The following is a 13,642-nucleotide window of genomic DNA, read 5'->3' as shown; positions in this document are numbered from 1 at the left end:
GCCTCATGGATCTTGCCACTCCTAGTTCCTCTCTGTTTAATATGTATATTTCTGTGTTTTGGGTCTAGTCTGTTTCCCGGTTTTTAAATCGTTTTGCAGGAATGTACATGTGCCTTCACTAATCACACCTCCACAGAGCTGTGTGGCTGGGTTCCAATCCCTGACGCGCTCGCGGGAGCATGCTTAGACAAGACAACTACAGGCTTTTCATCACCAGCCCAGCAGCAAGCCGTTACGGAGGGGAGACCTTTGGTCCTGTCCCCTATTATCAAAAGGCAGGAATAGTGGGTCCAGCGGAACATGCAACAGCATCAAAGTTGAGAGAGTTGGGAAAGAAGGAAGACTAGAAACAGGAAATCAGAAGCAAATGGGATAAGAGTACTGACGGGATAACAATGGTTGAATGGAATAAAAATCCATATCAATTGTTGGATAGAAAATTTTGCTCTACCCCAGAAACATTGGCCCATTGACAATGAGTTTTTTAAAATGGCTATTATTCAGAACATTATTTTTAAAAAATATATCATTGTTTTGTACCTGTTTCTAATATCCCCAATTATTCTATTTAAATGTTTTGAATACCCTTACTTTTATTTCAGTCTAAAACATTTTCTAATCATTACATAAGTGATAATAATTACTGTTAAGAAGTGATTATGCTAATGAACATGCCATCCTTCAGGCAACCCGTGTGTGTGTTTTCTCCTCTCTGAAGTGAAAAGCCAACTGCTTCAACGCTGACAACTTAGGAGTGGGCGTTTGAAAAACAAATGAGAAGTGTCTGCTTTCTTCATGAATTCTTGTGGGTGGTAGCTTCTGAGGTGATTATTGAAGGGGTAAGATTGACTCAAAGTGTTTGAGCATACAAAAGAGATCTCACATATAATTGAAAGAGAACATTCATTCAGTATTACAAAAGACAAAGACAGAGACACACCTTCCCGATAAGGGAGGCCTTCAGCGCTAGCTCATGGTGGGGTCTGAGGATTTAGTAGGGATGCTAGTTAAATAGGGCATTGAACACAGGAGACTGTTACAAATTCATGATTGGGAGCAGATCAATAGAGCACAGTTGCAGGTGGGACTGGTAAACAAGAATGGGACCAGGATTGGGACACGGACATTTTATTAGCTAGAAGAACTGGTGAGATAGATGGTGTCCAGGGCCTTCTCACCAAGCAGTGAAGGCATGATGGCTAGGGTACGACTCATGACTTTGCAGCTCCGAGTACTGTCCCCAGTAGAGTGCCATCCATCCAAGATGTACCCAGGCTGCCCTCCTAGAGCTGCTGGAGAGGCTTGGAGGTAACTCACCTTCCAGTGCATCCTGACTAGGGCAATATGATCTGTATCCTTGCTTACCGAGCAGAAGGAATTTAATGGAGACTTAATCTATGTGGGGACACTTTGATTTTTAAGGTAGAAAAACGTACTCAAAATATGTTAGAGACATTTTCTCTTTTGGAACATTTCATTATATATTGTAGTTTGAATAATGTTTCTATACCCCAATTTATGGGCCACTCTGGAATGTGGGTGTTGTAGGAAGCCAATTTAGCCAAAATGAAAATTCCAGTTGGGAAATTCCACTTACATCTCATAGACAAATTTCTTAGGACTCCATTGGCTCCTATGAGACTTTGAGCAAGGCATCAAGTCTCTTTAAATTCCCCGCGTGTTCCTTTACACAAATGCAGAAAATGAAGAAACGCAGGGCTTCTCAAACCTGATTACACACTTACGCATTAGGATCACCTGGGGATCTTTTAGAAACTCCCAAATGCCAGGACAGTAGCCAGAGAATGTAATTTAATTGGTCTGGGGATATACCCATACATAGGCATTTTTTTAAAGTCCCTAAGACAATTCTAATATTTTCAGCTACATCAGAGAATCATGTGTTCGATAAACTCAAACCCCCTTCTCATGCTCCCCTTATTCTAAGCCTTTGATCTACAAATGGATTTCAGCTGGACTGGACTCTGATGTAAAAACAAGCACAAACAGGAATGCAAACGTAAACTTGTTGCTATAGAATTGCTTCTGTCTTGGAGACCCCTAGTGGACAGACTAGAGACTAATCTTTTCAGATGATTGCTACACCTTTGGACAGGATTTGAAGTGCCAACCCTCCAGTCAGGAGCCAAACTGCTTAACCACAGTGCTTTGATAAACAAACCAAACAATTCTGACTCATATTCACTAAAAAACCCACTGCCCCTGAGTCAATTCTGACTCATAGCAAGCCTATAGAGTTTCCAAGGCTGTAAATCTTTACTGGAGGAGACAATCTCCTCTTTCTGCTGGGGAATGGCTGGTGAGTTTGAACCGCTACTCTAGCAGTTAGCCGTCCAGTGTGTAAACCCATAACATCACCAAGATTCCTAGAAATCAATGGAATCTAATTAACATCAAGATTAACTCTGATAAGGATGCTAATTAAGATTTTTTGCTTTCAAATTTGTTATGCACCTTTCCTTGCAGGCTAGGAAGGCAAATGAGCTAGTTAGTTAATTGTGCCAACCTGGCCGATAAACACAAGTGGGGTTAATTGAAGGGCGGAGAGATAAATGGCTTGGTGAGCCTTGCCTTTATAGTTCTCCTGTCTCTTGCTTTGTGATGGTTGGACGAGGGTGCTGCTGCCTTAGCAGTTCCCTGCTTCAGCTGGCAGGGCTGACTTCCTGCAAGACATGGACCTACCCTGATGCAGCCCTGGGTGCTGGAGCAGCCATGTGGAGACCCATGCCAGTGCTGAGATATTTACACATTCACTGACTCAGCTTTCCTCCTGCAGTCAGCATCATTGCGTGTGTTTTGTGAGATGGAGGACTTTGTGGATTGGTGTTGGACATATGGGTTAATGGGTTAATGTTGGACTTGTGGACTTGGGCAGCACTGGGTTGAGATGTTTTCTTGATGCGCACTTAACCGTTACATAAAACTCTCTCTTATACATGAATTTCTGTGGATTTGTTTCTCAAAAGTACCCAGACTAATGCAGAAAGTTTTTAATTTAAGGAGTCTAGCATTTTTATTGCACCCTGGTGGGGTAGAGGGATCAAGTTGGGCTACTAACCTAGCAGTTTGGAACCACCAGTTGTTCAGTGAGAAAAAGATGAGGGTTTATCTTCCCATACAGAGTTACAGCCTGAGAAATCCAGGGGAGTTCTACTCTGTCCTATCAGATCACTGAGTCAGAATCAATTTGATGGCAGTAACTTTGGGACGATATTTACTTCTGTTGATCCCATTCAGTAACCAGGATAAGTCCCCCAAATCATGACCGTGTTCGATGTAGAACAAATGTTTCCATTTTCAAAATGTTTTCATTTTTAAAAGGTTTTATTGTTTAAAGATTGGTCCAATGGCATTACCTAGATTCAATTTTACATTGTGCTTATTGGTATTGGCATGCTTAAGGCAAAGTTAGCAGCCCGATTCTCATATGACTGTGCGACTCCGTTCTGGCTAAGTGGATTTATTTGTTCTTTTTCTCTTTAGAACAGTGCTTTTCATCTTTGACTGAACCCTAGAGTCACCTGAGAGCTTTCCAAAATCAAATGGCCAGGCTACATCTGAGACACGATCAGAATCGTGACTTTTTTTTTTTTTTTTTTGTAATCTTCACTTTTGTTTTTGGAAACACTTTCCAAATAGTATCAAAACAGACCCAAGATTGTTAATGTTCTAGAATGACACTCTATGTCCAAAATGTATTGAGTTCCTGGCCAAAGAGGAGCTGCTCATCACCTTGATTAAAAATAGCATCTTCTTGGCTGGTAGAAAACACTTCAGGGAGGATCCTTCTAAAAATTCCATTGTGAAGGAAGTCTCTTTTTTAAATGTCTTGTTTTATTAGATGGTATCTATTTCTACTGAAAATAGCAAATGAAACTTTTCTGGCTTAAACTGACGACCAAACCTGGGTACTCTTCCCAGAGACCCTTTTCACAGATTATTGAAACGAAAGCAGGACGAACACCAAACACAAAATTTGGGGGAGTGGAAATGAATCTGTTTTGCCAAATTACATCTCAAACAGACACAGCAAAATGATATTTAAGTCTCTGGCTTTTCTTTTCCTGCCAAGTCAAAATGCATTTCAGCACTATTCCTGTCTACTTAAGCATAGATTGGGACGCGATTCACTGTGAATTTCAAGAGCCCAAGGCCTCAGTACTATAGTATCAAATGTGGGCTTAATTGTTATTCTTGAGCTTGGTTCTACTCTGTCCCCAAAGCCTATAAATCATTATCAAACAAGAAAATCAAGTAATTAAGCTCTCTGATCTATACGAACTACCTTCGGCATAAAAAGGTATTCACTCAAGTGGCTAGTTAAACTCTCTAATAATGAACCTGGATCAGGGAAATGACTTGCTAATGCGTTCACAAACACTGGGAGTCTGGGAGCCGGTTTCCCCCAACTGCACCCACCCCATCCACTGCTATTTTCAGTGGCCTGCACTAGGAGCCAAAGCCAATATGCATGGCTGAGGACAAAAACAAAAGGTAAGAGTATGTTGAAGAGGGAAAAAGGGATGCCTTCACAAATTACATCTGAGGTCTCCATGTAATGCCTGCAGGGCGTGTTGTAAATCCAGAAATGTATGGTCAGTTGCCTTTTGTTCTTAGATATAGTCAAACAAAACAAGCTGTTGTTTAGAATGAAATAACTGGTTTATTATGCACGACTTGAGAAAGAAGCGGAATTAAATTCAGTCTAGGATCTGGATTAGCACCAACTGAATACAGAAAGAATTTAATACAGAAGGAGCTTAATGCATCAATTAGTTTTATTAACATACACAGGCAAAATAAGACTCAAACTGGATACACTTATTTGGCGGAACTCTTGCGGGAGTGACCTTGGTTTTGTTAGTTTGCTGGGCATGCCACAGGTTGGACACCCCTCAGCTCCAAAGCCTTGGTAAAATTCACCTCCAGCGGCTTGCCAGTCCCCTTGGTGAGCCTCAGGGAGCGGATGCAACCTCGGAATCGAATAGTGGTCGTCAGGCCAAACTGATTGAGGCCATCTGCAAAAAAGACCAAAAAAAAAACAAAGCAAGAGGGTAGTTTAGAAAGGTTGCTGTGATGATCAGAATATGTCTCAAAGTCAGCTCTTAGTCTGAGATTAAGTTGGATGTTTGTCTTCTAGACAAAATGTCATTTTGTCATTCTGTCCTTACGTGATGCTAGAAGTGATGATGCCAGTATTTCGGTATCTCAAATAGCAGCTGTCATCCACGGTGGCTATACATTTCAGAGGAACTTCCAGAGTGAAACGGGCTTTAAAAACTCAAAACCAAACTTACGGCCATCAGGTGATGCTAACTCATAGCCACCCGGTGGGACAGAAACCACGCTGCCCCTGTGGGCTATTGAGACTGCAATGCTTCACAAGATCAGAAAGCCCCGTCTTGCTCCCAAGAAAGGCCTAACCAACTAAACTCAGTTATCAATCAGCGCGGACTCATAGCAATCCCCTTGTGGGTTTCTGAGACGGTAACCGTTTACAGGAGTAGAAAGCCCTGTCTCTCCCTCCGAGCTGCTGGGGGTTTGGATGCTGACCATGTGGGTCACAGCCCAACACAGAACCACTCCACCTGCAGGGCTCCTGGTGATCTGAGAATTAGCCAATGGCAGATCTGTGGCTCATCGCAGAGGATGGCCCACCGCAGGGTTTGAAAAGGAGCACCCTAGGGTGGAAGGCCCTCACAATCACAGTGGCACGATGGACTCCAGGCTCTCTAAACCACGAGGATGGTGCAGGGCTGGGCAGCGTTTTCTTTGGTTGCACAGGGGTCTCCACGGATCAAATCCGCCTCGATGGCCACTGACAAGAGTCACCATGTTAAGAGCAGATCTCAACAGTGGCTGTTTGGGGTGACATTGAAAGGCTGCCTTCGGTCAAGTTTGCAATTCTGTTTTAGCTCTACCAACCTACCTGCCTACAGAGGAATATCAACTTTTTGTAGTTCTGGCCTGTGAAATATAAAAACATTTAGAAGTATATGCATTTTCAGACATCCAAGAATGGGTTTGGCATGAACTAATTTAAAGTCGGGATTTAAAATGCTTAATTTTTGTTTAGTGAAATGAAGCAATTGATCAAAGACTTGAAAGAGAATTCAGACTTGGGGTCTTAAAGATGACTGAATGCTAAGTTCAAGGTCAGTGGTTCAAATCCACTTGCTTCTCTATGAGAGAAAGCTGAGGCTATCTGCTCCTGTGAAGATTTACAGCCTTGTAAACCCAATCGAGGGTTGCCCTTCAACGCCCCCGTTTCAGACTTACGATATGCTAAGTAGGATGGTGTGACTGGAGAAGAAATTCCATTTCCTTAATATCTTGAGGTTATTCCTGATTGAAGCAGAAGTATGTCTTTATAAAACCCAGAAGCAACTTTAGAAAAGGGAGCTCTCAATCACTCACCATTTCTGCTATATCTTTCCCTCTGTCAACTATAGCTGAATATGCTTTCTTCAAGCAAAGGCGCCTGGTGGAGGACCGTTTCTCTTGCCCAAATGATGAAAGGGCATTCAATCAAGAGCCTGTATTCTTAGAGTATTTATGAAGTGGCACTTGGAATATTTCTCATCCAGTTGGTTGCTTATTTATAGGCACTTTAGGTAACCCTCTGTGGTCTGCATGCCATACTTAATGTGCTGGGCAGGGATATTTGAATGCAGATTTATTGCTTGGTTTTCTTTGTAATATAAATATAAACCCTGTAATAACCTAAGGGAGAAATTTAACCCAATGCTTTCCAGAATTTCAGGAAATACATTCCCTAACATTTTATGATTCCTTTGATATATTCAGTTCAGAAAGCACACCATCTCTGGCACCGATTTCTGTTTTAAATGTCTCATATCTTTTATAAGTCAAAATTCATTTCCTCTCACCTCAGTCTCCTTCCAAATGAAACTTTGGAAGCTATCCTAAAATGTCCATTCCCATGTGGTTTTTATAAGAAACATGCTCATTTTACACACTGGAAATTTTTGGTAAGGTGTTATTTTTGCAAGTCAGTTCTAAAGGTTAGGCCCAAGTACACGGAAAATCACATTCTTGGGCATATTTATATGAATATAAATATTTTCAAAACCACTCACATAACCGAGCAAAGGCATTCTTGCGGGGATAGCCAACACTCACCTGGGAAACCTCCCACAAACACAGGGTCATTTGTGTCGGCAGATGTAGAAGCTCTGTTTGGGCTTTGCGCTTCCACTTGGTTCCCATCCACTATCAGTACAATGCGGTGTTTCAGCTTGCTAGCTGTGACCTTGTGCCATTGTCCATCACACAGATGTCCTGGGACCCCAGCATCATAGACGGCCGTGAATCGGCCAGCTCCATTGTCCACATGAAACATGAGCTAGAAAGTAGGGGATTGAACAGTCACAGAAGGTTCCATTCGGGGGAGATCATGATGTTTCTCAAAGTACCATGATCAGGTCACTAGGAGAGCTGTGGGCTGGAAAAGTGTGATGTGGATCTAACTGGGTCATTTCAAAAGAGAAGTGACGAAAATTAAAATACAGGTGTGCTCACCAATAGCAATAAATTGCCAATTTTGTACTTGGGTGTTACTGGGGGAAACAGGCATGATGTATGATGTAGGCAATGATTCTGTCTTCAGAAATGTGAGAGACAATTTGGGGTCAGATCACAAAAGCGAAGGACGTAGTGCATGTGGAGAATAATCCCACCACTTTTTAGAGTCTGTGTGTTCTGGATACATTTTTCTTATGCTGTTAAAATTGATTCACCAATTTGATTTACAAATACACTTGAAAGGATTGTTGTCTTTTTGAAAATTTATATGATGTTATAACTTGTTATATGATGTTATAATTTGATGTTATAACTTCAATTCTCTATCCTATATGAACTCCTTTGCATGGAGGATAGAAAGTTGCTACATAAATTATTTCACGTCAGAGGTGCCAAAGCCCTTGAGCCAGGAGGCAAGTGAATTCCCTAACAACGAACAACTAATATAGGAAGTCCAAAATTAAAACAACAAGAAATCTGTCTTCAGTATAACATGGAAAAGTCCTTGACATTTGAGATGACAGATTCTTTTGAAGCTGATACAGACCAGAAACATACTACTCAAATCATAAGAACATATATGGCCGTTACGATTAGGGAGCACATTTAACAAAGTAAAAGAGAAGAAATAGCTTTTTTTTTTTTAAGATGTGAAGAGCGAGCAGATAGGTGAATGTAAACTAGAGGGCGTCGTACATATGAAGGAACCATTTGGCTATGCTTGCTGTGGTTTCTGCAAACAGGACTGTGCAGAACCTTGGTGAGGAGCCCACATGCCCTGCAGGGGAACATGAGCCCCTGGTGTGTCACTAGTAACTGCCCTTATGAGCAGGGAAGAAAAGGAAGCTCAATCCACAAAAGCAAAAGCGAACTGTATTTCTGTCCCGTTTTTCCTGTGAACACCTGGATCTCTATTCCTATGCTATCTTTGAGGATAACTTTGAATCTGGGGTTGAGGAGTAAGAGGTGATATCAAGGCAAGACAGAGGATATTTTAGTCATTGTGTTTTTTCCCTTGAGAAGGAGGAAACAACCTCTGTAATAATAAAATATGAATATAGTTGAAGTCTGATTCCTCTTTAATATCCCAATGGGAAATGTGGCATTTCTTACTTTTCCCACATTTCCTATCTGCTCCCCACAGTATCCAACGTGGACTTAACAGCTCTCACTGCAGGTTGCTGGTGTTGGGTGAGCAGAGATTAAAGAGATACATTGAATTAGATTGTGCATTTCTTTTGATAAGCATATTGACAAATTACTATAACTTTTCTCTAATTTGTTTTTTTCCTTTTTTTTCTTTTTTTGTGAGAGAGTGAGAGTGAGGCAGTGAGTGAGACAATGAATGAGTGAGTTAGTGAGTGCATGAGGCAGTGAGAGAGTTGTCACTGAGTGAGGCAGTGAGAGAGTGAGACAGAGAGTGAGCTAGTGAGACTGAGACAGTGAGAGTCAGTGAGTGAGGCAGTGAGAGAGTGAGTCACTGAGTGAGGGAGTGAGAGAGTGAGGCAGGGAGAGAGTGAGGCAGTGAGTGAGTGTGAGTGAGTGACACAGAGTGAGTGAGACAGTGAGAGAGTGAGACAGTGAGTGAGTGAGAGTGAGTGAGTGGGTGAGTGAGTGAGGCAGTGAGAGAGTGAGGCAGTGAGTGAATGAGTGAGTGGGAGTGAGGGAGTGAGGCAGTGAGTAAATGAGACAGTGAGAGTCAGTGAGTGAGGCAGTGAGACAGGGAGTGAATGAGACAGTGAGGCAGTGAGAGAGGGAGGCAGTGAGACAGAGAGTGAGAGAGTGAAAGTGAGTCACTGATTGAAGCAGTGAGAGAGTGAGGCAGTGAGTGAATGAGACAGTGTGAGGGAGTGAGAGAGTGAGGCAGTGAGTGAATGAGACAATGAGAGTCAGTGAGTGAGTCAGTGAGAGAATGAGACAGGGAGTGAATGAGACGGTGAGTCAGTGAAGGAGACAGTGAGTGAGGCAGTGAGAGTGTGAGGCAGTGAGAGAGTGAGACAGGGAGTGAATGAGACAGTGAGTCAGTGGATGAGACAGTGAGGCAGTGACAGAATGAGGCAGTGAGAGAGTGAGGCAGGGAGTGAGTGAGACAGGGAGTGAGTAAGACAGTGAGAGAGTGTGAGTGAGGTAGTGAGTGAGACAGTGGGTCAGTGAGGGCATGAGGCAGTGAGTGAGTGGGTCACTGAGTGAGGCAGTGAGAGAGTGAAGCAGTGAGAGAATGAGGCAGCGAGTCAGTGAGACAGAGAGGGAGCGAGTGAGACTGAGTCACTGAATGAGGCAGTGAGAGAGTGAGTGAGTGTGAGTGAGGGAGGGAGTGAGTGAGACAGTGAGTGAATGAAACAGTGAGAATCAGTGAATGAGAAAGTGAGTGAGTGAAGCAGTGAGTGAGTGAGTGAGGCAATGAGAGAGTGAGGTAGTGAGAGAGTGAGACGGAGTAAGTGAGACAGGGAGAGGGTGAGAGTGAGTCAGTGAGTGCATGAGGCAGTGAGAGAGTGAGACACAGTGAGCAAGTGATACTGAGTCAGTGAGTGAGTGAGACAAGGAGTGAATGAGACAGGGAGTGAGAGAGACAGCGAGAGAGTGAGAGTGAGGCAGTGAGTGAGACAGTGAGGCAGTGAGTGAGTGAGACAGGGAGTGAGAGAGTGAGGCAGTGAGAGTGAAGCAGTGAGTGAGACAGTGAAATAGTGAGACGGGGTGAGAGAGTGAGACAGTGAGTGAAGGAGACAGTGAGAGTCAGTGAATGAGAAAGTGAGTGAGTGAAGCAGTGAGTGAGTGAGGCAGTGAGAGTCAGTGAATGAGAAAGTGAGTGAGTGAAGCAGTGAGTGAGTGAGGCAGTGAGAGGGTGAGAGTGAGACAGTGAGTGAGTGGGTGATTGAGTGAGACAGTGAATGAGTGAGGCAGTGAGGCAGTGAGAGAGTAAGACGGAGTGAATGATACAGAGAGGCAGTGCGTGAATGAGGCAGTGCGTGAGTGAGGCAGGGAGTGAGTGAGACGGAGTGAGTGAGACAGTGAGTCATTGAGTGAGAGAGTGAGGCAGTGAGTGAGTGTGAGTGAGGTAGTGAGACGGAGTGAGTGAGACAGTAAGGCAGTGAGAGAGTGAGACAGTGAGACAGTGAGTGAATGAGGCAGTGATAGAGTGAGGGATGACTGAGTGTGAGTGAGGCAGGGAGTGAGTGAGACAGGGAGTGAGACAGTGAGAGAGTGAGGCACTGAGACAGTGAGATAGAGAGTGAGCGAGTGAGACTGAGTCACTGAGTGAGGCAGTGAGAGAGTGAGGCAGTGAGTGAGTGAGACAGGGAGTGAGTAAGACAGCAGGAGAGTGAGAGTGAGGCAGTGAGTCAGTGAGTACATGAAGCAGTGAGAGAGTGAGTCATTGAGTGAGGCAGTGAGAGAGTGAAGCAGTGAGAGAGTGTAAATGAGAAAGTGAGTGAGTGAGACAGGGAGTGAGAGAGTGAGAGAGTGAAGCAGTGAGACAGAGTGAGCAAGTGAGACTGAGTCACTGAATGAGGCAGTGAGAGAGTGAGGTAGTGAGTGTGAGTGAGGCAGTGAGTGAGACAGTGAGATAGTTAGACAGGGAGTGAGCAAGTGAGACAGGGAGTGAGGCAGTGAGAATGAGGCAGTGAGTGAGTGATGCAGGGAGTGAGTGAGACAGTGAGTGAATGAGACAGTGAGAGTCAGTGAATGAGAAAGTGAGTGAGTGAAGCAGTGAGAGAGTGAGACAGGGAGTGAGACAGTGAGACAGAGAGTGAGCGAGTGAGATTGAGTCACTGAGTGAGGCAGTGAGAGAGTGTGAGTGAAGCAGTGAGTGAGTGAGACAGGGAGTGAGTGAGTGAGGCAGTGAGTGAGACAGTGAGATAGTGAGACAGGGAGTGAGAGAGTGAGATAATGAGTGAGAGTGAGAGTGAGGCAGTGAGAGAGTGAGACAGTGTGAGTGATTCAGTGAGTGAGACAGTGTGAGTGATTCAGTGAGTGAGACAGTGAGAGAGTGAGACAGTGAGTGAGAGAGTGAGAGTGAGCCAGTGAGTGAGAGAGTGAGACAGGGAGTGAATGAGACAGTGAGGCAGTGAGTGAGTGAGGCAGTCAGTGCATGAGGCAGTGAGAGAGTGAGACAGAGAGTGAGTGAGTGAGACTGAGTCACTGAGTGAGGCAGTGAGAGAGTGTGAGTGAGACCGAGAGTGAGTGAGTGAGTGTGAGTGAGGCAGCGAGTGAGTGAGAGAGGGAGTGAGTGAGATAGTGAGACAGGGAGTGAGAGAATGAGACAGTGAATGAGAGAGTGAGAATGAGGCAATGAGTGAGTGATGCAGTGAGTGAATGAGACAGTGAGATTCAGTGAATGAGAAAGTGAGTGAGTGAGGCAGTGAGAGAGTGTGAGTGATTCAGTGAGTGAGACAGTGAGATAGTGAGACAGGGAGTGAGAGGGTGAGACAGCGAGTGAGAGAGTGAGAGTGAGGCAGTGAGTGAGTGATGCAGGGAGTGAGAGAGACAGTGAGTGAGAGAGTGAGACAGTGATTGAGTGGGTGATGAGTGAGACAGTAAATGAGTGAGTCAGTGAGTGAGGAAGGCAGTGAGAGAGTGAATGAGACAGGGAGTGAATGAGACAGTGAGATTCAGTGAATGAGAAAGTGAGTGAGTGAGGCAGTGAGAGAGTGTGAGTGATTCAGTGAGTGAGACAGTGAGAGAGTGAGAGTGAGACAGTGATTGAGTGGGTGAGTGAGTGAGACAGTAAATGAGTGAGTCAGTGAGTGAGGAAGGCAGTGAGAGAGAGAGGCAGTGAGAGAGTGAAGCAGTGAGAGAGTGAATGAGACAGGGAGTGAGAGTGAGGCAGTGAGTGAGTGATGCAGGGAGTGAGTGAGACAGTGAGTGAATGAGACAGTGAGAGTCAGTGAATGAGAAAGTGAGTGAGCGAAGTAGTGAGTGAGTGAGGCAGTGAGAGAGTGTGAGTGAGTCAGTGAGTGAGACAGGGAGTGAGAGAGTGAGGCAGTGAGTGAGTGTTGCAGGGAGTGAGAGAGAGTGAGTGAGTGAGTGAGGAAGGCAGTGAGAGAGAGAGGCAGTGAGAGAGTGTGAGTTAGTGAGTGATTCAGTGAGTGATACAGTGTGATAGTGAGACAGGGTGTGAGAGAGTGAGGCAGTGAGTGAGTGATGCAGGGAGTGAGAGAGACAGTGAGCGAGAGAGTGAGTGAGTGAGTGGGTGATGAGTGAGACAGTGAATGAGTGAGTCAGTGAGTGAGGAAGGCAGTGAGAGAGAGAGAGAGGCAGTGAGAGAGTGAGACAGGGAGTGAATGAGACAGTGAAGCAGTGTGTGAGTGAGACAGTGAGAGAGTGAGGCAGTGAGACAGAGAGTGAGCGAGTGAGACTGAGTCACTGAGTGAGTCAGTGAGAGAGTGTGAGTGAGACAGTGAGTGAGTGAGACAGGGAGTGAGAGAGTGAGGCAGTGAGACAGGGAGTGAATGAGACAGTGAGAGAGTGAGACAGTGAGTGAGTGGGTGACTGAGTGAGACAGTGAGTGAGGAAGGCAGTGAGAGAAAGAGGCAGTGACAGAGTGAGACAGGGAGTGAATGAGACAGGGAGTGAATGAGACAGCGAGTGAGTGAATGGGACAGTGAGTCAGTGAGTGAGGCAGGGAGTGAATGAGACAGTGAGTACATGAGGCAGTGAGAGAGTGAGTCATTGAGTGAGGCAGTGAGAGAGTGAGGCAGGGAGTGAGTGTGAGTGAGGCAGTGAGAGAGTGAGACAGGGAGTGAGTGAGACAGTGAGGAAGTGAGAGTGAGACAGTGAGTGAGAGAGTGATAGTGATGCAGGGAGTGAGTGAGTGAAGCAGTGAGTGAGTGATGCAGGGAGTGAGAGAGTGAGAGTGAGACAGTGAGTGAGGCAGTGAGTGAGTGAGGCAGTGAATGAGTGAGGCAATGAGTGAGTGAGGCAGTGAGAGAGGGAGTGAATGAGACAGTGAGTCAGTGAGTGAGATAGTGAGGTAGTGAATGAGACAGTGAGGCAGTGAGTGAGCGAGGCAGTGAGAGAGTGAGGCAGTGAGTGAGTGAGACAGGGAGTGAGTAAGACAGCAGGAGAGTGAGAGTGAGGC

At 44.9% G+C, this 13,642-nt stretch overlaps 1 protein-coding gene across 6 annotated transcripts in view; it reads right to left on the bottom strand.

Annotated features, from left to right (window-relative positions):
• Positions 1 to 4,664: 4,664 nt before the first annotated feature.
• Positions 4,665 to 13,642, bottom strand: part of LAMA2 (laminin subunit alpha 2) — a 671,264-nt gene continuing 662,286 nt past the window's right edge. For all 6 annotated transcript variants that reach the window (XM_045294657.1, XM_045294659.1, XM_045294658.1 and 3 more), the window contains 2 exons: positions 7,165 to 7,387; positions 4,665 to 5,039 (listed from right to left, as the gene is read on the bottom strand). In XM_045294657.1, the coding sequence (XP_045150592.1) occupies positions 4,882 to 5,039; positions 7,165 to 7,387 (381 nt within the window). In that variant the 3' untranslated portion in view covers positions 4,665 to 4,881. The remainder of the gene's footprint in view (positions 5,040 to 7,164; positions 7,388 to 13,642) is intronic.

This window comes from Echinops telfairi, unplaced genomic scaffold (assembly GCF_000313985.2).
Source record: "Echinops telfairi isolate 266 unplaced genomic scaffold, ASM31398v2 ScPeMD7_3533;HRSCAF=4204_0, whole genome shotgun sequence".
In the NCBI taxonomy this organism is placed as follows: Eukaryota; Metazoa; Chordata; class Mammalia; order Afrosoricida; family Tenrecidae; genus Echinops; species Echinops telfairi.
The sequence above is the reverse complement of the archived record's forward strand: the minus strand, read 5'-3'. Positions and strand labels throughout refer to the sequence as shown.